General features: G+C 35.4%; 1 protein-coding gene across 1 annotated transcript in view; it reads right to left on the bottom strand.

Annotated features, from left to right (window-relative positions):
* Positions 1–21478: 21478 nt before the first annotated feature.
* LOC145260415 (RRP15-like protein) overlaps positions 21479–27879 on the bottom strand; it is a 29435-nt gene continuing 23034 nt past the window's right edge. The window contains exons 4-6 of the mRNA XM_080118397.1: positions 27726–27811; positions 23912–24101; positions 21479–21747 (exon numbers count right to left, since the gene is read on the bottom strand). Coding sequence (XP_079974523.1) covers positions 21643–21747; positions 23912–24101; positions 27726–27811 — 381 coding nt within the window. The 3' untranslated portion in view covers positions 21479–21642. The remainder of the gene's footprint in view (positions 21748–23911; positions 24102–27725; positions 27812–27879) is intronic.

Below are 27879 nucleotides of genomic sequence, written 5' to 3'. Positions count from 1 at the left end.
GTTCTGGGGATATGACCTTAAACTATATCCAGTGGTGAGGCCCCAACTTGTGGGCTTTGGGGAGTGTGGCGCCACCCTTTAATTACCATTGCTTCCAGGTCCACTCTGACCCGGAGTGGTAGTACCTGTTAGGGTCCCAACTATGGGTTAAATAGAAACCGACGTGAAAACAACAAATATATTCTGTTAAAAAGATTTTTCTTCAAAATCTTTGGATTCGGCATTAAATAACCCGAAAAGGGTTGATATGCCGTAAAACAAAAACAACCAACCAACCAACAAACGAATCAACCCTCTTCGTCTACAAAATTCAGAAACATAGATTTTTGTATTTCACGCAGGCTAGCGAAGTGGATCGTTTCGAATGTATTGAAATAATTTTCACCTGTTGAACACCTTTATGTGAAACTCGCTCGTTCGTATGGAATCTTTACATGGTTATAGTTTTCCTTTTCTTTTTATTTAATTGTAGGACTATGGGAAGTAGTCACTAACTTGTAAGGGTGTGAGTCGGCTTTCACCAATTCATAATCGGGATCTGTTGTATTATGTGGTCTCTCCATGTTTCCCATTCTTGTCCGAGATTGTCTGATGAAAAGTTGAGTTCTTTGAGGTGCGACAGAAATTCCATAGTTTTTTGTTTTTTTATATATATAAATTTTTTTTTTTTTTTTTTGACGTTTGTGAGTGTTAAGGTTCGTAATTATTTTCTTACACCATGTTGTATTATGTGGCCTATATTAGTAAAAGGTTCGCGATAACATGGAAAGGAGAGATAGAGACACACGCGTGAACGGGACAGAAGCTTTATTAACACTAAGAAGGAGTGGTAGTTTTTGCTACTACGATATACCACATGATTGTGTGATGGGAGGTTGCAGGCAATGGTGATGGTGGGAGTAATCCCAGTCAAGGGGAGATAACTGGTGTTACTTGATATATATAACAGGATCTATCAATTTTTAGGACCGAGGTTGCAGGTGCAGGAATCTTTAGAAATCAACAGTAGTAGAGTATCCACGTGACCGTTAAAGGTAAATTTAACGTAATCTCCAATTTGCAAAAGTTTTCCATCAAACCACATCCTCACACACATAAAATAAAATTTAAAAAAATGTGAATAATTTCGGAAAACCCACAACACTTGACAAAGAACTCGAGATCGCTGGATTGAAATGGAATAACAACATTTATTTACGTGTTTCAGAAACATTAATTCAAATCGTTCCAACATCAAGGTTTTTTTTTGCAACGAGTGTTCATTAGGCAATTTTAGCTAATTGAGTGTCTCGTGAAAAAGGCACGACGTTTAAGATTACTCATTTTCATGAATAGAGGGACACACGTGGTTATTTTTTAGGGGAAAAGAAAATCATTAAAACTTTAAGCGTCATGCGCGCGCGTGCGTGTGTGTGTGCGTGTGTGTGTGCGCGCGCGTGTGTGTGTGTGTGTGTGTGTGTGTGTGTGTGTGTGTGTGTGTGTGTGTGTGTGTGTGTGTGTGTGTGTGTGTGTGTGTGTGTGTTCATCACATAAGAAAACAGTAGTGTGAAATAGCATTGTTGTAAAGAAGAAATAATTCTCATTCACTGTAATGATTTTCCATGATGGGAATTAAGGTTCATCTGCTTGGCACGCAAATTCAAGACAGGGAATTTTAACGCCTTCCAAGGCAGAATTACTTTAGCTCCAGTCTCGGATGAAACAAGAGAAGAAATTGGAATAAAACTAAACTGAACTGATTTGACTTTCGCAGGCGAAACCTTATATACGGGTGTTCTGGAACATTCCGGTTTGTTTCTTGTATCACTGTGTATAGAGTGCAACATAGTTCCTTTATCGTATGTGTGCGGCTGGGTAAATTACGACATTGTAATCTTGCGCGTTCTGTTATCTATGGGCATTGAAACGATGATTGCTATGAAAATGTCTCTGCCGCAGATTTGTTCCGGATGTATGTAGCTGTTGCTACATAATAATTGATTCGACTTATACACTACTATGTACACACACACACAAACAAAGAAACAGACACACACACACACACACACACACACACACACACACACAAGCATTGACATTTTTTTTTTAACTTTATAAAGTCAGAACAATACAAAGGCTGTTGAAGCTGTATTCTTTAACACGCTTCTTGGGGGAATAAGAGAATAGGGCCACATTTTTTTTTTTTTTTTGTACTTATTAACCTACCACGCCTTTTACTACCTTTAGAAGTATCCTGATGCGAGTAGAAAAAAATGGTTTTCGAACGATGTATGCAGACAAGAATGTCGAGAAAGGTCGCGTGTTTAAGTTACACAAGAGTTGTACTCTTAGTTTGTTTATTGGATCTATTTTTGTGTGTATTTGTATTTTTGTTTGTTTATTTATTTATTTATTTATTTTTTTATTTTTTTTTTTTTTCAGACAAACAAACGACTCGCTTTTTTAAGAACTAAAAACTGAACACAATAAAAAAACAATCTTTCTGGAAGGTGAATCATGACTCTGCTTCTTCTTTTCTTCTTCATTATTATTATTATTATTATTATTATTATTATTATTATTATTATTATTATTATTATTATTATTATTATTATTAAATTTTTTCTCTTCTTTTTTCTTTTCCTTCTTTTGGTTATTACTTCTTTCCTTTCTTTCCTTTTGTGTTTTCTTTGTTCCTTTTATCTTTTTCTTTCTTTTTATTCTGCGTTTTTGCCTCATTTTTCCCTATTATTGCTCGAAAATATGTTTTTTTGTTTTATTTGGAACTCTGGAAATCCCATTTGGTGCAATATTCATTTCTTCTTCTTCTTCTTCTTCTTCTTATTCTTCTTCTTCTTCCGTTTTATTTATTTATTTTTTTTTTTGTAGGAAAACGGCCATTATATAACTTTGTGCATATTTTTCAGGAGCCCCTGTTTGCACAAAACCACATAGGTTTTATATTTATTAAAACTATCTTCAGAAGTGTCTTTTATTTTTGTACCTCGCGCTGTTTCCAAAATACAGAGGAGAAGAATTACAAAGTCTATCTACAGCATGATAATTCGTTTTTATTGACAACTTTGTAAAGACAATGCAAAATAAAAGATTCATAAATAATGAGAGTCCAGCGAGTCCAAGAACGTTCTAGTGAAAGGACAGTGCTGCTTGTCTAAAAGAAGAAATTTAGTAGACATGGTAGACATGTTTGTTTTGGCCGACGCCTTTACCAGGTATGTAAATGTGTATTATTTGGATTAGTTGGACTACTGTTCTCGTCTTGAGTGTTATTCTCACAACATTTCAGCCAATGTAACCTCCGACCTTCTTCAGATGCATCTTGCTGAACTCGAGGAATCTGCACAGACTTTTGAGTGGAACCTTTTATTTAATTCACAAGGATAGTATGCTCTCGTTTTGTCAGACATGACTGGGTAGAAATCTCAAGCAATTCACAATTGTATTCTGAGTATCACTCGTAATGAGAATTAAACTTTCAACCTCCAGAAGAGTGTCGTCTCGAACTGAATTTTTAGTACTTTATTTGTTTTGTCACAGATCCTTCTGACACTTTTCTGGAGGTGGAAGGTTCAATCCTCAGTGAGGGCAATAATAAAAATTAGAAATGCAGATCGCTTAAGACTTAAAATTAAAACTGGCCATGATTGATGCAACGAGAGCATGCTAGGGTTCAATTCAAAATTCCGTGCAAGTTCCTGAGTTCGATAGAAAGATTCTTGAGCTCAACAAGCTACACCTGACAAAGATCGGAGATTACATCAGCCAAAATGTCGGGAGAATAACGCTCAAGATCAGAACCGTAGTTGGAATAATCAAAATGATAGAAATTATAAATTTTCATCTCAAAAGATCAGAAACGTGTAAATGTATGTGTGGTGAATTAATGGAACTTTCCAGTCACTTCTTCTCGTTGTTCAGCGCAGTGGAAAAGAAGCCTATGCTATCGTAGAAGCAATTAAAAAATGTCGACACTTAAAAGAGAGTTGCCAACCTAATAGGTCCTGAACTGTCATCTAAGCTTCAGCCTCTGTCCCATCGACGAAATGTAGCATCCCTCTGCCTGTTCTACAAGTAATTTAACGGTGAATGCTCTGAAGAACTGCAAGTACTTGTGCTCCCTCGACGTAAATACCCCCGACAAACTCGACAAGCAGCAAAATCCCACCCCTTCACAGTTGAGATCCCTAGATGTAAGAGAGCCTTCTACTCCAGTAGTTTCTTCCCCAGAAGCGCTAGACTTTGGAATTCCCTTCCAGGTTCCTACTTCCCAAATTGTACTGACACGCAGAAGTTCAAGTGTAACGTGAACCGACATCTTGTTGCCCAACTCCCCACATAGTACCCCTGTAGCTTATGTCCCTGATAGTAGCCCCCTACATCAAAGTGGCAATGTGCCTTGTTTGGGCTGAAAATGTAATAAAAAAAAAAGGCATTTCAAACTTATCACAGATCAAAAATCTGTCTCCTTCATGTTAAACCCTTAAAGGTAAAATCAAAATAAGTTACAGCTACGGCATAGTGTATCGGCCTGGAAAACAAAATGCTGCTGCAGATGCTTTATCTTGGATTTGCTCATCTGCCATCTTTATTGGTAAATTGTTTTATTTGCACAAGAATTTATGTCAACCTGGAGTAACCCAAATACTGCATTTTGTTAGGAGTAAGAACACGCCCTATTCTGTAAAAGACATAAAAGCAATAACTAGGTCATGCCAGGTACGTTCCGAGATAAAGCTGAGATTTGTTAAAATGTTTCCTCAACTGCTCATTAAAGCAAGCCAGCCATTTGAGAGATTAAGTGTGGACTTCCAAGGACCTCTACTTTCTAACACTCACAATAGGTAAATACTAACTGTGGTAGGCGAATACTCCCACTTTCCTTTTGCCTACCCTTGTGCTGATGTCTCAGTAGCCACAGTAAAAAAACACTTAGCAAACCTATTTTCAATTTTTGGGAATCCTTTGTTCATGCACTCTGACCGGAGAACCACTTTCATGTCAGAGGAGCTGAAGGAATTCCTACATTCTCAATAAATCGCCACTAGCCAAACTACTGACTTTAATCCTCCAGGCAATGGACAAGTAGAGAGATACAATGGCATTATTTGGCAAATGGTGAACCTAGCGCTGCAGTCAAGCAATCTCCCTATTGCTAGCTGGGAAAAAGTTCTAAACATAGCACTCTACTGTATATGATCATTGCTTTCCACTGCCTTCAACTGTATCCCTCATAAATGCATGTTTAACTTTCAAAGAAAATCATCTTCAGGAGAATCCAACATGGTTAACTAAATCTAAACCCTCACTCCTGAAGTGGCATGTACGTGGTAGCAAATATGAGCCCTTAGTGGAAACAGTTGAGATTCTCAATGTGAATTCAAACTATGCTCATGTGCGGCTGAATAATGGAAGAGAAACGACTGTATCTCTTCGTCATATTGCACCCCTAGGTGAAGAAACAGATGGTCCACAGCTACATCTGGAACATTGCCTCAACTTACTCTTGGGAAAACAACTCTTCAACACTCCTCTAGACTTTGACGAAAACCTCAGTACCTAGTGGGAAATTACCACTTCTAAACATTTTCTTCTTCTTTCTCTATTTTCAATTTGAGCAGACACCTGTAGCAACCTGGTCTCTTGTAACTAACAGACCTAGACTTTCCTGGGCGGCGGAGAATGTGGTGCATTAGTGGAACTCTCCAGTCACTTCCTCTTGTTGTTCGGCACAGAGTTGTGCCCCTTTGTTTTACATTTTAAAAGTCAGCGGCTGTAAATACCTATGTAGATTTGTTAGCAGAATAAAGCTTACTTAAGGCATTCTTGTCTTTCTTTTACCTATTCGCTCTCTACTCGGTCGTGTTTCTTTACTATTCCATAACAGTATGTGTATATTATTTCAATAGAGTTGCAAGAGATGTTATCTGGTTGGCTTGGAGTGAATTAGAAACAAGCAAGTGGTTGCTGAAGATTGTTTAACCAATGATTAAAGTCATGTTAGAATGAACAAATGGTGTCATTTCTGAAATGGCTTTTTCTCTATTGACTGTGGTCCTGTGTAGTTCTAGGAGGTCCATACTCCTAGGTTTTTCTATTTCAGAAGAGGTTAGTTTATTGCTAATCACTCAAGGCGCCTCTACCAGGGAATTCCAACGGTACTGCCTCGGCACTTTTTGAAGGCAATAGTGCCCCTCCCACTTCCTGACCCTTTTGTCACATCGTCTCGCCGTGGGAGAGAGATAAATAGCCAGCTTTAATGTTTAAATAGGAGTACATTAGGGTTCTGTACTGAGTCTTCTGCTTTTCATTTGTGTGTAAGACGTGCTATCCAGGAAATTTTGTATGGATTGGGAGGAACTACACTAGGTGTATAAAAATTTTGGGGGAATTTTTGACACCCCTAACACAAAACTGCAAATAAAATATAAAAAACTTGTAAGTTCTCTTTTTAAAGTGGGTTGTTTATTTTCTTTATGGAATATACTTCCGAAATAAACTATTAAAGTTGTTTAAAAAATAATAGAAATATTATTTTTTATTCTTTAAAAAACAATGTTTACAAAGTGCCAGCGCGCGTTCATGCAGCCATTTTTTTTAAGTATGAAAGCAATTGAATTTTATGAGTTAATTTTTTTTCAATTTTTAAACTTAAAAAATCTATCCAAATTTTTCTATTGATTCAATTTTTACGATATTTTCAGGGTCAATGTGAAATTTTATGCTCTTTCCAATAAACCGAATATAATATTTTAGACAAAGGTTTTCTTTTAAATTAACCCTGCCATTTGGAAATTTCTATTAAAATTTAAATAATTTACTCACCAAAGTTTTATATATCACAAATTGAAGATAAAAGATCAATAAGTAAAATATTCTAATTTAAAACAAAAAAAGAAGTGTTTTTTAGAAATTTACCTGTAAAGTCCAAAGTGTAAAATCTTTTTTTTTTTTAAACACATTGATTTTTTTTTTTTAGGTGAAAGCTCATGTTATGCTTAGATTGTCAAGTAAATATCGGACGCTGACAACATTTTTTCTATTTCATTCAATTTTTTCTTTTTTTAGATATTTAAAAAAAAAATTCATTCGATAAAGAAGAAATAAGATATATTAATCAAAAACTCATGTATTTCATAAAGAGAATAATAACAAAAATCGATAGAGTGGGTTTTTTTAATGGCAAAAACTTATAAGTGAATGTGTTCATTTTCAAATAAGGTTGCCCAAAAATACTAATTTTGGTTTACAGCATGCAATAGAAAGAGACATTTATTGTGGTGCTTTGAAGCCACTGGAAGATAAACGCAAAGAAAATCAGACATTTGTCTTCCTTTATTTGAACAGTGAAAAACATCTTAGTTCGCGTTTTTTTGGTATCATTGTATAAAAAAGTATTTTATTTAAAAATGACATGGAATATAAGTATCGATAAATTCTTAACAATGAACAATGGAAGTACCCATTAAATAGTATTTTTATAGGTAAGTGATTTTTTGGAATTTATATACATTTTTATAATCAAAGTAAGTAAAAATTTCGTTGATTTTCTTTAAATCTTTTTTAAAGGAAACCGATTTTAAAAAAAAAACAAATATTGCATAATTTGCTATTAAACCTGTTATTTTTTCAAATTTGGTTTTTGCTCCTTTAATTGAAAAAAGAATTAGGGTTTGAATTACATTTTTCAAGTAGTTATAAGCTCCGAAAGATAGTAAGTTGAATTCTTTAAGTTCTTATCACACATTTTTAATGGCGGCTTCTGATACACCTAGAACTACACTATAATAACGAAATTTGGAAAATGAAAAAATCGATTAAAAAGACAATGATATCTACAGTGTGAATTTCAACTAAAAGCAATGATATCTACTTAATTGGCATATTAGAAGTACTTAAATATTACTATGTTATTTAAAAAACATTAGTTTTTTATCTTTATCGCTAAAAAACACACACTGTATTGTTTTGAGAACACGTGATGTAATAATAAGGGAAGTAACTCAATTATGCTAAAAACAAGGCAAGAGTAGATGGACAAAAATCGGAGGCCTGCAATATAAATGCTGCAGTCCCTCAGGGGTCAATCCTGGGCCCAACTCTCTTCCTGATCTACATCAATGACCTCCCTAAACACATACTTAAATTATTCGTTGACATCTATGCTGATGACACGACCATCTACGGCAACACATCAAAGGCTGTAAATGACAAAGTTCTCTCTGATTCTCTCTCCTCTGATCTCAAGTGCGTGGTTCAGTGGGGGAAGATGTGGCTGATTACCTTTAATGCATCCAAAACCAAACTCCTATCCTTACATCATCAACGCTCTGATCCCCAGCTGGCATCAATTGGGATGGATGGCTCTCGTCTGGGTGAGGCCCCGTGTTTTGACAAGCTTCTGGGTTTGATCTTTACTCCTGATCTGAAATGGAACACGTACATCAAGTCTGTTGCCAAGGTCGCTGGAAAGGTGGTGGGATCCTTCTACCGCTCCAGAAGATATCTCACTACTGATGCAATTCTCTATCTATATAAAAGCCAAGTACATCCAAGGATGGAATACTGCTGCCATATCTGGGCAGGAGCTGCTAAAAACAGCCTATCCTGCCTTGACAGAGTACAAAATAGACTTTGTGGCTTAGTGGGGATGCCCTTTTCTCTACCCTGCAACCTCTCTCCCACAGAAGGGACGTTGCGAGCCTATCCTTGTTTTATCGTTATTTCCATGGCAGTTGCTCGTCTGAACTCCAATCTCTGGTCCCCCGTCGCCAATCTTTCACGAAAAACACCCGTCTAGCTGAATCCACTGTCAAAAGTTTCCCCCACTCTTTATCCGTGCCTAAATCAAGACGCGGATTCCATGAACAAAGCTTCTTTCTTAGAACTGCACGCCTGTGGAACTCTGTTCCGTCTGCCTGCTTCCCACCAGACTACAACTTGGATGTCTTCAAGTCCAACATTAACAAATTCCTAATAAACCGCCCCCTTAAGTAAACACTTCATCAAATCTCCACACTAACGTAATGTACTTGCAATAACCCTTATCCCTGAGTGGCTTCCGGGCCTTGGTAAGTGGTGATCACTGTGTAAAAAAAACAAACTAATATTTATGATTGATAACTCACAAGTTATTAAACAAATTGGTAATAGCTACATGCTATTTATCTCACCTTTGGAACTCTCCAGTGTTTTTTTTTGACCAAACATTTTTTTTTTTTTTTTTTTGTCCAAAACTGTTTTCTTTAATAATTTTTTTTTCTGCCTTATCGGTTTTCGTATTTTTTTTGATATATTCATGACTGTAACATGACAATTAAGTAGAGACCATTAGTTTGCCTTGAAATTCAATATTAAAAATTTCGAATTTCACTATCATAGTGTAATTACACCATGGATTGACCAGAACAGATATTTTATGCTGATGATTTAGTGTTTGCTTGGGAAACAACGGAAGGTGTACATATTACTAGTGTTAGAACAATTAATTGGAAATGAAAGTGGAATCAGGAATCGGTAATATCGGAATGTTTCGGGGTTTTTGGAGTGGTATCAGAATCTGAAAAATGTGCACCTATTTTCCGATGACAAAACGATTTTTTAATTGTCCTTTTTTATTTGATTTTGTTTAAAGCCAAATCTTCCACTACAGATAGTAATGATAAAATAATAGATATTTATTGATTTTGACCTACCAGTAAAACATTTTAATGTATAGATCATCACCCACAAGTGTATTTTTATGTTCGAGAAAATATCTGCACATTTAACATGTGTTTTTTACGATAATTGGGAATTAATCACAACTAGATTGTTAAATATTTAGAGATTTATGAAGAATCGGAATTGGTAATTGTATTGGAATCGGAAAAAAAATGTTAGAATTGCCCCGTCACTGCATATTACATTGGAGAACTGAAATGAAACTGTTATGAAAAGAAAACGTCTAAAAGTGAATGCTACAAAGAACAAAAATGACGATCGGTGATTTTTGTGCTGGAAAGCTCCTCGGCTCGGTTTGTAAAAAAGGGAATTGAATGCAATTCAGCTTTTTTGTGATATCTGTAATGTAGAACTTTCTCCAACGTCCATTAAGAACTGGACTTTTGTAAAAGCAACATCACCTAATAATGTCTCTAGTTAACTAAAACATACTCATGAATGTTTAGCGATACCTAAATGTTTATGGAAAAATGAAACTCTGTGGAACTCTGTTCCGTCTGCCTGCTTCCCACCTGACTACAAGTTTGATGTCTTCAAGTCCAACGTAAACAAATTCCTAATGAACCGCCCCCTTAAGTAAACACTTCATCAAATCTCCACACTAACGTACTGTACTTGCAATAACCCTTATCCCTGAGTGGCTTCCGGGCCTTGATAAGTGGTGACCACCGTGTAAAAAAAAAAAAAAAAAAAAAGATAGAATATGTTGTTCTAGTAGGAGTTTATAAGAATGAAGCGCCATTGAGTTGTTTAATAACTAGAAGAGATACCACATCAGCTTGTTAACTTGGAGACTTGGAGGAATGCTATGGAAAGTAAAGGTCTGAGAATGAATGTTACCATCAGGGTTTTAGAATCAAAAGGTATCAGGTCTGAGTCCAATTCCTAGGATTCAAAACATTTTGACTCCAAACTCCTAAAATTCCAAAATATATCTGACGCCGACTCTTTATTTTAAATTCTTCCAATATTCAGGCTGCCTGTTGATTCATCGAAGATTAAAAATCTGATTTATAGTATTGTTGGGAGTTCGACTCTTTCTGAAACCTCCAACTCCCTCTGACTCTGAAATAGTGTTGAGACGATTAATCGTAATTTGGAATCATAAAAATTTAAACTTTTTGAGGTATTGGTATCGGTATCACAACTGCAAAAATTTGTGCCTATTTTCTAATACCAAAAACGATTCTGTTATAGGTGCTTCTTTTTATTTGTTTTTTTTTTTTTAATGGGATTTTCTATTATTGATGCTAATGATCAAATGATAAATATTTTTTGATTTTTAGCTTTTTTTTTAAATTTAAAGTCTATCGATCTAACCATACAGTTGTTAATAAGAGTCAATATTCATTGGTTTTATATTAGAAAGTAAGTTCAGCGAATAAGGTTAGGAATATTTTAGTGATAAAGTTATTTTAAATGAAGGGAGTCAAGCAGAGTGTGTGTGTGTGTGTGTGTGTGTGTGTGTGTGTGTGTGTGTGTGTGTGTGTGTGTGTGTGTGTGTGCGCGCGGTGTGTGTGTGTGTGTGTGCACGCGAGCGGCGTGCGTGCGTGCGCGCGTGTGTGTGTGTGTGTGTGTGTGTGTGTGTGTGTGTGTGTGTGTGTGTGTGTGTGTGTGTGTGTGTGTGTGTGTGTGTTTTGTTTTTTTTGTTTTTTTTGTAAGTGTGAGTTAACATGCCAGCAGGCTCAAAACCCGACTGTGGATTTTGGCTCAACTGGTTTATTGAAGAAAAATCTGTTTTTTTTTAAGGGATCGAAATGGCTCCCAGGAAAACCATTTCAAATAAATTCAGAAAATTCTCTGATTGGTCCAAAATATAATTATTTATTTTTATTCAGGATAGTGAATGCGCAAATGATGTGCAAACAAACAAGTTTAGGAATTTTGATTTTGGAGGCCAAGATGTGAACATCGACTGCTACTAAAGTTACTCTATTCAGTTTGTGGAAGGAAAGTTGGTAGGAACTCAGTTTTTTTTTGTGAGACTTGTAAGCATCGGTACACAAGAAGTGCAGTGGAAGTACTGGTATTTTGTGAGAGATGAGAACGAGTTTGTGTACAAGCAGTCTTAAACAATGGAGATGGATGAGGATTTGAATGCAGAGGAAGTATACCTAGATAGCAATGCATTTGAGGTGATCCTAAAGTTTTGTTACCTTGGTGATACCATTGTAGTACAGGGAGGAGCTGGAGCAGGTGTGATTGTGAGAGATAGAGGAGTGGATGGATTAAGTTCAGCGAACTTATATCATTACTAACCAGCAGAGCATTTCCACTGTTGACAAGGGAAGCATCTATCAGGTATATGTACACAGTTTAATGAAATGAAACTTACTTGCTGCACAAAAAAAAAATGACATGAGGATATTACACAGGATGTGTAAGATGAGTCTTAAAGACAGGCTTCGCTCTGCCTATGGACGCCAGGATGCACTCAGAGCCTGAGAAGTCAGCTATCCACCAAAATGTAAGGATACTCCAACGTGTAGAGCCAGAGTAAAAAGATAGAATATGTTGTTCTAGTAGGAGTTTATAAGAATGAAGCGCCGTTGGGTTGTTTAATAACTAGAAGAGATCAACCTCAACCAAAACTTTAATTTTTTTTTTTTTTTTTTTACACAGGAATCGCCACTTATCAAGGCCAGGGAGCCACTCGAGGATAAGGGTTAATGGGTGTACATTAGTCAATATGATTATAGTGTAGTTTTTTTTTTACATGGAGGTCACCACTTATCAAGGCCCAGAAGTCACTCGGGGATAAGGGTTATTGCATGTACAGTAATCAATGGGATAGTATCGTAGTAATCGTTAGTATTGGAGATTTGATAAAGTGTCTTACTTAAGGGGGCGGTTCATCAGGAATTTGTTTATGTTGGACTTGAAGACATCCAAGTTGTAGTCAGGTGGGAAACAGGCAAACAGAAGACAGTTCCACAGTTGTGTACTGCTAAGATCTTTGTTCATGGAATCTACATTTAGGTTTAGGCACAGATAAAGAGTGTGAGAAATTATTTATAGATACTCAACCGTCTCAACTTCATCCATTTAATTTAATCTATTGTACTTGTTTACAAAGAAACTGAAATGCATTCCGATGGATTTATTTTCATAATTATATTATGTTTTAAGTATAATTTTTAAATAGTTTTAAAACTTCATGTTTTTGTTTTGGATTTCAATAAATAGTCAATAAATCTATTATATAAAGGGCAAATGTCTGTCTGCATCTCCAGTTAAAACTTGAAAAATACACAATAAACACTCACAAAGTTCATTTTGTTTTAATCGGCATAACCTGGAATAATAATATATAAATTTAGAAAAAAAAAGATTCATCCTTTAGGGCTTAAATGGTCATTTATATCATTTACTGTTATGAAGACGTATACACAGCTTTTAATGCTATCATGTAGAGAGAAATAGCTCTGATTTTTTTTTTTCATGGAGTTATTTCCCTTATGCTGACTCGAGTTATCTGTGTGTATATCCAGGGAGAGGAATAGACGGGGCAAAGGAGAAAGAGTTGGTGGAGAGAGAGAAAATGGGGAAGGGGAAAAGAGAGGGAGAGGGATTGAAGTTATGTTATACTTTTGCCTCGGGCAATGCTGAGTAATCATGCTAATAGTAATAAATGTAATAATACGTAAGTCACGAGGAGGCGAGAAACACACGCACACATACACAGACACCCAAGAAGCGGTAACGTAATTTTAATAATTTAGAGGCGTGGGCGAAAACTAAGCAAAATAGAGGCGATATATTAAAGGACTCGATAGTACAATTGATCGCTTTTTTCTTTTTTTTCTTTTTTTTTCAGCTTTTTATTATCTTTCTTTTTCCACCTTTTTTCTGGTATATATATATATATATATATATATATATATATATATATATATATATATCACTCTCTCTCTCTCTCTCTCTCTCTCTCTCTCACACACACACACACACACACACACACTGTCTTTCCCTCCACTTCTTTACTGACGTACGTTAGGAATGATGATGACGATACCGTTAAAGGTTGCCATGGTAACAAATAACAACAATACCCCCTCTCACACACACACACACACACACACACACACACACACACACACACACACACACACACAAAGGGAATACAAAGTAGTTACACAATCGTCTTTTTGTTTATTGTGTTTATAAAAAGGGGTTAAATTCTCAGCATTCAAAGAAACACGCGAACGAGAAGAAGACAGAGGATGCCTTTCAAGACTCCCTCAAAAAAGCTAACGGTATCCACGTTTTCCCACACTGCAGCAAGATGTCGCACAAGCCCCGAAGGTGGGGAAAACTAGCTTCCCCGAACAGAGCTCTGTGAATGAGGATTCGTGTTGGAATAAAAATGTATAATCTGTTTTGTCCTCAGTCGAAGGTCGGAAATAAAAAAAATTTTATTTTTAGATAAATATAGAGTTCCCTTTCGAGGAGCTGGATTTTCCCCCAAAAGTCGACCTTGTATCTAACTCTGATCTTGTGGGGATGCAAGTAAATCAGAAAACGCCGGCATTGTTTACTGTATATAGAAAAAGGGATTAAATTCTCAAGATTGAAAGAAACACATAATTTTTGTGGGAGGGGAGGGGCTGGAGGGTGTGGAGGATCGCTCCAAACAAGCCATGAAGCCACTTGATGCAAGAAACTAAACAAAAAAAAGAACAAAACTAATTTAAAATAAGAAAACTAACCAACAATAAGTGTTAGATGGAATAGATTCCGACCCAGAAAACAGCAATTCTTCCCCCTTTGTCAAAAATATCGCTCATAGAATGTAAGGACTGAAAAACAAAACAAGGTATGTGAGAGTTATGAGGCTGCCAAAAAATAAAAAAGTAAATCCAAGCTCCACTTTCTACTCTCCTTAATGCTTGTCTTTTGGAAGATGGAGATTGCCTTTCAAGATTCCCCTCAAAAGCAGATGGTATTTATTTGTTGCAATATTTTTGATAAAATGAGAGGGTAGATATTTACTTGCTGCCCAACTCAGTATGATGTGACTCAAGGTCGAGATGTCAAGCAAGCTCCCCTAAAGGAGAGGCACTCTTGCCTAGTAAAAATTGCCTGGGAATCCCCCGTCGGCATTCCCCGATTGGGATGCTTCAGGCAGTAAGCAATGAACTTACCCCACCCGAAAGCTGGGTGGCAAGGCCTAAGAGGGTGGACCTCCTGCGCCGTACCTCAGGTACTGGGCTAGTTCCTGGCCCTGCACCTGTCTGGCTGATTGTCAAGAATGGATTCGTCACTGGTACTTTTCTTCCCAATTCCCCAAGCAACCGAAGCAGCAAGGAGACTCATCCTTCAACATTAAAAATAATGGGAAGGTATGATTAAATAAAGTTGGAAGGTTCTTTTTATAGACACTGGTGATAGGAACTGGCCAATTAAATGGAGCCACACTCTGCTAAAATCCAATCAGAAACCGGAATTACTCAATAAAACATTGAATATTTAAGAATTCCCACATAAATTTTTGTGTCCACACGAGTAGGAATTTTGCTCTTCGTCTGCAAACTTTTACAGTTCAAGACTTATCCAGATTAGTTACCCATCGGAAACTTTTCTAAAAATAAACATGGCTTTCAATTCAAAACTTCACACTACACTGAGATGTAGCTGAGTCTTCAAGCTGGGATTAAAGTGTTTTTGTTAGAGGATGATTGATCTTGAAGAACACTGTGATGAAGAGAATCACTTCTTAGAATTGGCGGTGACTTGACTGAATATCGAATAAAAAAAATGGGGGATAACCATCTTCCATGAAAAACACCAAGCATCCCATTAAAATATGAATCAATTTATTCAAACATAAAAAGAATTGCAAGATCAGCAGGCTTTTATTACAAATAGAATGTGGTATCCTGAAGTTCCACATCTCATCTCTGCATTTCTGGCGCAAGACGAAAACAGGATTGGAAAGACGTCTTGTCCGGACAAAATTTACTTGGGAACTTATTTGTCTTCACAGTTCTGAATTTTGGAGATGAGGGATGATAGTTTGTTTTATTTGGATTAATCGGACTAATGTTCTCATCTTGAGTCTTGAGTGTTATTTGCACAACGTTTCAGTTGATGTAACCTTCGACATTCATCAAGTGTATTAGTTACCATGGTTGCTAAAGGAAAACGGGGAGGGAAACTCATATTTAGATTCTATTTGAAAGTAAATTTACAAAAAAAAAATTGCATAGTCAATAAATATATCAAGAAAAACACTAAGAGATATTATTTCTAAATTATTTTTGACAAAAAGGAGGGGTTAGAAGTTTAATTAAATCCATTAATCAATTGTAAATTCTAAAAAATACAATTTACAAAACAAGGGTGCTGACGCAACATAATTATTAAATCAATAACAAGTGATTTGTCTTTGGCACAGAAATCAGTAAGCTTCAACTACGCATGTCAGTGGGTGCTAATTACTCGTGTTATCAATATGCTGAGCAAATTACAACCCGACATAAAGCAAGTGTTGGGAGATGATTAGTCTGGAAGAACACTATGGTGAAGAAAGTCACTTGTCTGAACATATCTGACTAGAATTGAACATTGAATAATAAAAAAAAAGGGGTCACCATCTTTCATGAAATACAAGGCCACTATTCGCCCATGTATGGATTATTGTTGTCACATTTGGGCTGGAGCATCTGCTACTAGTCTCTCGCTCCTGGGCAGGCTTCTAAAGAGAGTGGCCAACCTGATAGGTCTTGAACTGTCATCAAAGCGTCAACCTCTATCCTATCGACGAAATGTTGCATCCCTCTGCCTGTTCCACAAGTATTTTAATGGTGAATGCTCTGACAAACTACAAGCCCTAAATACCCGTAAATACAACGTAAATACTCATGACAAATCTGGCAATCAGCAAAATCCCACCCCTACACAGTAGAGATCTCTAGACGTAAGAAGGCTTTCTACTCTAATAGTTTCTTCCCCAGAACTGCTAGATACTGGAACTCCCTTCCAGGTTTCTGTTTTCCCAACTGTATTGACATGCAGAAGTTCAAGTGTAATGTGAACAGACATCTTGCTGCTCAACTCCCTATATAGTATACATGCAACTTATGTCCCTAATAGTAGGTCCCTACAGCAAAGTGGCACTGTGCCTTGTTTGCGGTGAAAATGAAGAAAAACACATAACATTACTATTAAAATATGAATCAATTTATTCAGACATATAGAGGGTTGCTAGATCAGCAGGCTTTTGTCACAAATAGAATGTGGTATCTTGAAATTCCACATTTCATTTGTGCATTTCTGGTGCAGGACGAAAACAGGATTGGAAGGACGTCTTGTCTTGACAAAATTTACTTGGGAACTTATTTGTCTTTGGTGCTAAATCCTCTGAGCAAAAATTTATAGGCTTTACCTACATATGTCAGTGGGTGCGAAATGTATCAATACATCAACCAAATTACATCTCAACGTAATGCAAGTGCTGGAAAATGATTGGCCTGGAAGCACGCCATGACGAAGAAAGTCACTTCTTAGAGTTGGTCGTATCTGGACCCATCTGACTGAAATTGAATGTTGAATAAAAAAAAGAAAGGTCACCATCTTCTATAATAAACACCAAGCATTTCCATTAAAATATGAACCAACTTTATTTAAAGAGAACACTGCAACATAAAGAATGTTGCAAGGTCAACAGGCATTTTAGTAGAGATGTAATATTGTTTCAGGTCTTGGATTTATTCTTTGCTCAACATCATCATCATAACGATGGAAGAGAGAGAATGCCAGTCTATCTGTGTCAGAGTCTCAATTCAAACTGTTATATTTCGCACCCATCCAGTTGTGGGCAGAAATCAGCAAACTTCCAATGTGCATGTTAGTAGCATAATAATCACTAATGTATGTCAGGTAATGTCATATGCTACTGGTACCATGTAACCCAGTACTACCTGCCTCATGGTCGGGTCACCAGCGACTAAACTGGTTCCCCCACCAAACTTGTTTGGTGAGGAGGGTGGCTAGTCTCCTTGAAGGATTAAAAACAAGATCTTCCAAAGGGCGAATGGACCCTTTTTTGGGGTCAATGGCCAACTAGCACCGTGTGTGTTTGTGTGTATGTATGTGTGTGTTGGTGTAGAGAGGGCTCCCATAAGCCATGGTGAAGGCAACCTTTCTTTGAGGATGCGCCAATAATTTTATCTGCGTCATTATTTCTTTTGGTTCCAGTAGTTGACAGCATAAAGAAAACAACTAAGTAAGGACTCATATTTATCTGTTGGATAACCCTGTTTTGGTCTCTTGGGTTTTGTTAGAAATCTCATAATGCAAAATAACTCCTTTTTGACAAAGGAAATAGTTGAAGAATTAAAAAAAAAAAAAAAAGAATTAGAATACAGTATTTTTTTTTATATTTGTTATGACGCTCAGGTAAATCTATTTTCCAACATTTCTGTGAAATTTATGGACTTTATAAAACACCTTGTAAAATTCCTAATTGTAATAAAAGATTCTGTTTACTCTTGACAAATTATGAATTCCCACTGATGGGTGCCTGCACGTGAAATTTTTGTGGCAATCTCCAACCACACCTCTGCTGATTCGGCATTTTTAAAATTCCAGTTGCAAGTGCATAAGTTCAGAATGACTGGAAACAATGTCGAAACAAGCACACATACAGCACCTAGTATTCCAAAATGGTCACCCATCTGATATTGGCCAGGCTCATTGTTGCTTAACTTCAGTGATCTGTTGAGAACCGGTGTATGTTGTATGTAAATTGTCATATTAACCATTTATTTCAATACGAGCAAACTCCATAAAAATTTCACAATCACATTCTCCATCTGTTGTACATTGCATAAAAATATTTCCATTCTATGCAGGTCCTAAAATATAATTGTAAAACTTTTGCTCAAACGAAAACATACTTAGAAAAGTACTTTTATTAATGGATGGTTTTGACGGTCTATCTCCAAAATTATTGCTGGATTTTTGTGACATATTTCTATTGTATGGACGTCCAGCACAAACCCATTGTACCATCTTCGGGCAGAACAAATAGTAACATTTGGTTCTACCCCGAAAGTCAGGATAGTGTATTTTAGTTCATATGTATAATACCTCAGGAGATGAATATCCAAGTTCAAGTGTAATGTGAATACACATCTCGCTGCTCAACTCCCTAAATAATATCTTTGTAGATTTGGTTCCAAATAGTAGCACCTTACGCCCAAGTGGTACTGTGCCTTGTTTGGGGGTGAATATTTTTAACTATCTTGTACACTGACATGAGCATTCTTGTGACAGTTTTCTAAGCCTTACTACTTCCATGCTGGCTCATGACAAATTGGAAGTAGCTGTTTTGTTTGTGATTCCATCACTAGATGATTATACAGAGAAAACGAGCTCCTTCTATCCGGTTTTAAACAGAGCACTCTTCCTCTTCCTACAATATGGTTGTCTTCAAGTCCAACGTAAACAAGTTCTTGATGAGCCGTTCCACTTAACAAATTTACCGAATTTCCATTACTAACGATTACTATATTGTCCAATTGACTACTGCACACTCTTAATCTTTATCCTCGAGTGGTCTCTGGGCCTTGATAAGTGGTTATGCCTATGTAAAAACAATGTATTGTCTCTCACCCTCTTGGCGACCCATCAGTTGCAAGGATGGCAGTCATATTCTGGGCTTTAGTGTCTGCGCAGATGGCTGATAGACCAAGCCTGGCCTTGAAATGTCTTTCACATTGAGGGCAGGCAGCATCATTTCCATTTGGCCTCAAAAGTGGCTGTGTCTTTGGCAATGGTCTGCCTTCAGGTTTGCCTGGGTCTCCCATGTGTATGTATTAATGCCACACTTCTTCAGGTTTGTTTTCAGAAGATTCTTGTATCGATTCTCTTGACTGCCTTGAGTGTGCTTTCTTTTTTTTAACTGCCCATAGAAAAATTTGTACTGCACAATCATGTTGACACACCGGTTCTCGCCAGATCACCAAAGTTAAGCAACGTTGAGCATGGGCAATACCAGATGGGTGACCATTTGGGAAGGCTAGGCACTGTGTGTACCTTCTGGGAAGGTTGGGCGTGGGGCCAGCACCCTCAACCCGTAAAAAGAACTCAGTCGCTACAAAAGCATCTCCAAAAAAGTTGTAGATGGCTTATGCCCCTCCAGGGGTTCAAGGGCCATGGATGGATAGAAAAGTTGTTTCGGCAGCTGGGAATCTAATATCCTGACCACGTGGCTTTGATGCTGGTGGTGTTATCCTCCTGGAGAATGCTATTGTCTCTACCAGAGCTGAGGAACTCCATCTACCCCCCCTGTAGAGTAACCCTCTAGAATATCAGAGGGAGGCTAACAGGTGCTACATGTAGCCCAAGGGTGACCTGGAACTGTGCAAGGTAGGGATGTTCATCTCCGATGTATTATACATACTTGCTGGTATTCTCAAATAGTTACTCATCTGTTACTGGCCAGGCTCAATGTTGCTTAACTTATCTAAGAAAAAATGTATGCAAATCCAACTGTTTCTTCACTACTGTATTTTTTTTTTTTTTACAAAGGAGTCACCACTTATCAACGCCCGGAGGCCACTCAAGGATAAGGATTAATCAGTAGGGCAAGGACAACAGCATATTCTTTTAATTTTCTTGACTCTTGAGTGTGTATCCGTTGATATCTTATATGCTTTTATATGGAGTGATGTGGTTCTTGGTTGATTAACTGTGCCTAACCGTGTCAGATATATATACTCGAGAGTCAAAACAACGAAAAGAAATTTCTGCTGTCATAGCCCTATTAATTAGTGTACAGTAATCAATAGGAAAATGTAGTAATCATTAGTAGTAGAAATTTGGTAAATTGGATTACTTAAGGGAATAGCTCATTAAGAATTTGTTCACGTTGGACTTGAAGACGACCATATTGTAAACAGTCGGAAAGCAGGAAAACAGAACAGAGTTCTACAAGGGGCTACTGTGATTAAGGACCAGAATTATAGGGGGCATTCCAAGTGGGGAGTTGTGCAAAAAGATGTTTGTTTACAATAATTCCCCCACTCTTTATCTGTGTCTAAACCTAAACGTAGATTCCATGAAAAAAAGCTTCTTAGAACTGCACGCCTGTGGAACTGTCTTCAGTTTTCCTGCTTTCCAGCTGACTACAATCTGATTGTCTTCAAGTCCAACGTAAACAAGTACTTTATGAGCCATTCCACTTAAGTTGACAAATTTACCGACTTCCATTACTAACAATTACTATATTGTTCAATTGACTACTGTACACTCTTAACCCTTATCCTCGAGTGATCTTTGGGCCTTAATAAGTGGTGATGCCTATGTAAAAAAAAATAAAAAAATTATAGGGCATTACTGAATGAATACTTATTATAATCGGATCTATTTTTAGGCAAGAGAAAAATAAGTTATCCTCAATGGCTGTATGTTCAAACAATATGACATTAATGTGGGTGTGCTCTAGGGCTTGATCCTTGGTCCTTTAATTGTTTCTCATATTCATAATCGACCATCCAAATAAAATGGCGTCAGAGTTGGATATATTTTCTGATGACACCACGCTCTATAATAGACATGTGGGGGAAAACGAATGTACACATATCTGAAACCTGAGAAAATGACTTGGCATATGAAACATTGTCATATATTGTTTGCTGACCGATTTAATGCCTGGTTTCATATTAACTGATATAAAACAGTTAATTTAAAACTCTTGTTGAGTGTTGACAGAAAATAAACAAAAAAATTAATTGATACACAAACAGGCAAATCCAAAAAAAATCATTGATTTAATATTAAAATAGATTTATACAATTTAAAATGTGTAGATTTTCCTCATTTTATTTTTATCCATTTAAAAATGAAACTGCTTAAAAGTTGGCTGAGTCATTACAATGGATAAAAACTTGAAGAATGGCTGCTGTTAACTGGATTTTATGACGCATCCATATCTTGTTTGTCCCAATCTTTCATATTTCCGGTGCCTATTACAAAATCATCTTTAAGTACACTCCAGATTTTTCGGTCATCTTCCTTTCTCTGTAAGAAAAAGAAGAAAAAAAATAGACTTTTGAAATCAACACACAAGTGTTATCAGAAAAAAAAAAAAATTAATTTCTAATTTGAAAATTTTGAAAACTGAAAAATGTTATATAATTTTTAATTAAATAATTAAAATCATTTTTTTTTTAAAGAGTTTGTTGTTATAACAACTTTTTCAAAACAGACTTCGCATTTTTTTCCTTTTCATTTTATTGATGGTAATTAACCTGAGGGATGACCCAAGTTTCTCTGTTCAAAATTTGTGTTAACCACACATCGATTCAGACTTTACAAATACCTTTTTCTCTCCATGAGAGTCCAACACCTTGGTGTTAATACCACAAGCAAAATAAAAAGAAAAACAAAGTCTTCTTTAAAAAGTGGTCTAACAACGAGTTTAAGAAAAAAAAAATGATTTTAATCGTTTAATTAGAAAATTATATAACAATTTTCAGTTTTCTAAATTTTCAAATTAAACTAATGAAATAATGTTTTCAAAGATGTGACCTAGTTTCTCTATTAAAAATTAATTTCTATTTTTTTTTTAAATATCATTAAAAGGTATGTGTCTGCTAAGAAAACATACATTGCATTCAATTTATAAAAAAATAAAAAGAAAGTAACTATAGGAATTAACCGTCTTTTATCAATCTATTTATTAGTGTTTAGTGTGTAAAGAGACAAAGGATTCTAAAAAAAAAACAAAAAAAAACACAAGTGGTCGACCATAGTTGAGGACAACCTTAAGACTCCATTTTCATGAGTTACTACAACAAGGTGTAAAAGAGGGTGCCACTCCTTTTTAAGGAGTGCCCCACTTACCCTTGATCCTCACTTTGAGTGAGTGTTTAGCGAGGGGTATCAAGTATCAAACAAGACATATTCCTACTTAGACATAAGGGGCTACTGTTTGGGATTGTGTTTAAAAGGAGACTGTGGGGAGTTAAACAGTGAGATTCTGTTCACATTACATTTAAATTTTTGCAGGTTAGTACAGTAAACGGGGAAGAAATTCCAAAGTCTAGCAGTCCAAGAGAAAAAACTATTAAAGTAGAAATCCTTCTGGCATCTAGAAACCTCAACAGTAAAAGGATGGGATTTTGCTGCCTGTCGGATTAGTCGGGGTATGTACATCGAGGGGGCACAAGTACTAGAAGTTCATCAGAACACATTCCATTAAAACACTTGTAAATCAGGCACAGAGAGGCAACATTGTTATGATGGGACAAAGGTTCGATAGTGTGAAACCTATTAGATTGGAGACAACAGGGTATAGCAGTTATGTCCCAGGAGGATGCTGTTGACTAGCCTTTCATTAAATGTAGTAGACCAAAACCTTGACAAACAAAATGGTGGTATTTTGAATATCTAACGTACTTTAGTTTTTAAAATGACTATTTGAGTAGAACCTGTTTGAAATCTTAAAATATCCAAAGCGTTTTCAGATTAATGGGTATTGCTACTTACAAAATGACCTCCAGTCTGTAGTGGAATGAGGATGTAAATGGTTGGCACTATTTAATGCTACTGAGACAAAAGGCAACATTTAATGCTACTAAGACAAAACTCCTTTTCTGCAACAATTACAAAGAACCTTTCTAACCACATATTACCATAGGTAATAACACTAGGTGAAAGTTAATCATTCAAACATTTCAGCTTAACATTCACAGATGACATGAATTGGGACAAATACATTTTTTTTTTTTTTTTTAAACAGGAGTCGCTCCAGACAAGGCATGAAGCCACTTGATGTAAGGAGCAAAAAAAATTGAAAAGAATAAATAAAACATGAATTCAAAAACTAAAATGTTGAAGAGCTACGAAGATGGGGGCAGGGGGGGGGATAGACTATTAAAATGGGCAATCTTTTGTGCTCCAGAATTTATTTTTCTACATAGTCACCATCATTCACAATGCACTTTTGCAAGTCTCTCTTGATGTCTGTCATTCACATTCCTGCCGTCCCTGGAACTGACGAACCTCTCTTTAGATGACATATAAGACACATAGCAATATTCTATATTCCTAGTTCCTTAAGTGTTTGCGGTGAACCTGAATGTAAAAAAAAAAAAAAAAAAAAATGCTCCAGTTGTGTTACAACAAGGGTGCTGTTGATTAGCCTTTCATTAAATATGGTAGATTAAAATCTTGCCCTCACCTGTACAGTTTCTTTCTCTGCTAATTTCATGGAAACATCCACCTTTGTGTTTTGGAGCAGATTGAGAAAAGACTTCTTGTTCATGCTTTCGATAACCATATCTTTCTTTCGTTCTGTAGAAGTGCTGGAAAGACTCTCATTCATCAACTTCTGCTGCTTTCTGACGGCATTGAATAGTTGGACTACACCTCTGCAAAAAAACAAAAAGGTAAGTAAAATTTTAAAAATCGATACATACAACATGCCTATAAAGGATTACCATTAACTTGAAGAGAATTCTAAAATAAATGTACTCAACTTGTACATGTACAAGGTGCTTTCAATAAGTTTCCAGACTTCTTTCGTACGTACACTTTTGTTGATAGTACACACATGAAACTCAAGTCCCCTTTGAAGTAATCTCCTCCAGCTCCAATGCACTTGTGCCGTTCCAACAATTTCTGGAAGACCCCATGGAAGTTCTTTTGTGTGAGTATGTCAATGATCCTCATTACATTAATTTATTTTTATTTCGGACTATTATTCTCATCTTTATTAGTTGTTTTTGATCTTTTATTGGTTTTGTTTATTCACAAAGATGAGAATAATAGTCCGAAATAAAAATAAATTAATATATAATGCTCATCTCAAAAATGAATTCCAATTAAGGAATAATATATATATATATATCCTCATTACAGTCTCTTTCATCTAATCAATTGTCTCATAAGGCTTTCCTTAAGTTTGGGTAATAACCAAAAGTAACAGAGAGCAAGATCTGGACTATAGGGGGGCTGGCTGGGGGGGGGGCTGTCTTGATGCCCATCATGGTCAGATGGACGACACTATTATTAAATTATTATTATTTTTTATTTCATTATCATTTTCAGCAATAAATTATCTTTTTTTTATTACTAACAAGGCTACCTGGCATTGCTCAGGGTCATAAAAAAATTAAATAGAAAAAGTTAAACACGGTAATATTCCAACCAACACACACAAAAACATTTCCTTTTTTACATGAAGAGTGAAAAAAATAAACTTAAGAAGCCTCCAGAGCGTTACTGAAAGTGCCAAAAATACAAGTAAGAATGTTTCTAGAGCACTACTATAAGTAAGCTTCTCCTAATCCCCCTTCTTTGTAGATAAATTGCAATAGTTAAAAAAAAAAAGTGATAAATTAAATCCAAAATATGAGAATTTTTTTTTTTGTATATTATTTTATTTCAGTTTATATATAGCTCAGCATTTTTTAAAAATAAGTCTGCAAAATAATTACCGAAATTAATCAATTATTTGATTTTTAAGAGAATTTTAAAAATCATGTTGTTTTCATTATTTACATCAAAATACTTAGTAATAACATTGGGTTCCATTTTTCCCTATTTTTTAGCTTTTGGGGAGAATTTTTTTGAAAATTCACCAGTTTTACCAAGGGTAAAAAAAAAAAAAAAATGAGATTTTTTTTATAATCTTTCATCTTGAGATCACAGCAAAAAATTACAATGAATCAATTTTATTTAACAAGTTTATACCATTATTATTTATTATGGAGGGGGGGGTAAAAAATTCCACCTTTATTATTGTCAAACATATATATATGTATATATATATACTAGCATTTAAGCCCGGCGTTGCCCGGTTGTTTGGAGGTGTATGCTGAGCAAAAAAAAAAAAACCCAAAAATAACAAAAACGGTCAATTTTTTAAATTTTGACTCCTATTATAACCCTTAACATTCATTGATTTGGGTTCAAATCGAGTTATTAAGTTAGAGCCATGTCCAAGGCACCTATATCTGAAATTTCCAGCGTTTAGACCCAAAATCGTGGGAGGAGTTTGGCAGAGTTCTCAAAGGTCAAATCGTTGAATTTTGACACCTTAACAGCCAAATTTCTGGCCAAAAACCGATCACAAAGATTTTCCCAAATCTCAGTACCCTGCATATCAAATTTCGAGTCTCTAGACTGAAAATTGACAGAGTTATTGCGAAAGAAAATGTACACAGATACACAGACACGTTCACTTTTTTGTGCGAAAGGTATGTAAAAGAAGTAAGAAGAAAATAGTGCAGACACAAAACTCTTTTATAACAACAACAACAACAAAAAGAAATCGGTGTCATCCCAAAATGTGTTTCTTTGGGATTTGCTGCTTCTAGTCTAACTGATCCAAATCATGTTTATAACTCTGGTGTCATGGCTGTTTTTTTTGTTTTTTTTGTTTTCTCTCTCTATTTACCCTGTCACCTAATGGCAAGGCCGATAACTGAAAGGACATTACTATCTCTTTTATATTATTTAAATTATTCGGACTACTGTTCTCATCTGTTATTTTCACAATGTCTCAATCAATGTAACCCCCAACCTTCTCTCAGGTATGTCTTATCAAACTCAGGAATCTTTCTATTGAACTTGAGAATCTGCATCGAATTTCAAACAAAACTTTTTATTTAATCCAGGCTCTGATTCAGTCAGCCATGAAGTCTTAAGTAATTTGCAATTGTATTTTTGAGTATCGCCTTCACTGAGGATTGAACCTTCAACCTCCAGAAGAGTGTAACCTCAACTGAATTTTATCAAAATAACACTAGAAATAAGAACAGTAGTCCAAATAATCTAAATAGTACGAATTATCAATTCTAATCTGTTGATAAAGTCCAAGGGGAATAATTCTCCAGCCTGCATTTTCTTAGGCTACTAGGCTTAACAAAAATTATCATATTCATTGTTTTTTGTGCTTCTTCATTATAATAGCGAAATTCAAAATATTTCAGGTAAAAATAGTGATATCTACCTAATTGCCATGTCGCAGCAATAAGCATATTCAAAAATTACAAAAAAAGTTCAATAAGGTAGAAAATTAATTAATGAAAAATTAAGTTTGGAAAAAAAAAAAAAAAGAAAAAGAAATCAGAGATTTCGAATCATAACAAGCAGATTAATAATTTTCTTAAAACTTGGAAAATCTTAGACTAATTTAGCAAAATTCAATTTTCGCTAAAATAATTTTTTTTATTAATAATTAATCTTCTACCTTATTGTTTTTCATAATTTTTGGATATATTTATATCTACGACATGACAAAATACATTGGTTTTACTTGAAATTCAATATTTTGATTTTGGTATTTCTAACAAAGAAATGCCCAATTTTTATTTTTTTCAAATAGAATATGTTCAATTTTAAAAAAAAAAGCACTATCGTTGTTTGTCTATGCCAACTCAGGGTCATTTTTGTTTACATAAATAAATAAAATTACCAATTTGGAAAGTATTATTTTATTATTGGTATAAATAAATATACAATTTGGAAAGAATAAAAATTTTATAGAATAGAAGAACTATTTTTCACATATTTGGGGAACATTTTTATTTTACAACTATAATGCATCACTCAGCATAGAATCAGAATTCTTTATTTAATCATTATTTAATCTCACATTGGGAATAAGGGAAAACATTAAGAACGGAAACAAATTAAGATTAGACACTCTTCTGATTGGAAAGAATGAGTTAAAAAGTTTGAAGAATGCAAATAGTTCAAAGAAAAAAAAGCAAAGGAAAAGAAAAAGACAAAAAAGAAAAGGAAAGAGAAAGAAAAAAGAAAAGGAAAGAGAAAGAAAAAAGAAAAGGAAAGAGAAAGAAAAAAGAAAGAGAAAAAGAAAATTAAAGACAAAAAAGAAAAATCAAAACCTACAGAAAAAAAGAAAATAGGAGAAAAATGAGAAGGAAACAAGAAAAAGGAAGAAAAATGGAAAGAGAAGAAAAGATAAATGAAGCAAGGGAAACATTTAAAAACACAGAAAGATAAGAAAAAAATCGTTTTTTACTTACTTTGTAGCAATCATTTTTAACTCTTTTTCATGTTTCTTTTTCAATACAGTTGGCTTCACTTTGCCTAGTTCAAGCCACAATTTCCTCTATAAAAAAAAAAAAATTTAATTCAAGTTACAATGTTTCAAATGTCATAAAAAGAAAAAATAACTCT

The sequence above is a fragment of the Euprymna scolopes genome, chromosome 36 (genome assembly GCF_053919585.1).
Source record: "Euprymna scolopes isolate OS-2025 chromosome 36, ASM5391958v1, whole genome shotgun sequence".
Lineage (NCBI taxonomy): Eukaryota > Metazoa > Mollusca > Cephalopoda > Sepiida > Sepiolidae > Euprymna > Euprymna scolopes.
Note: the sequence above shows the minus strand (reverse complement) of the source record. Positions and strands in the feature narration are given on the sequence as shown.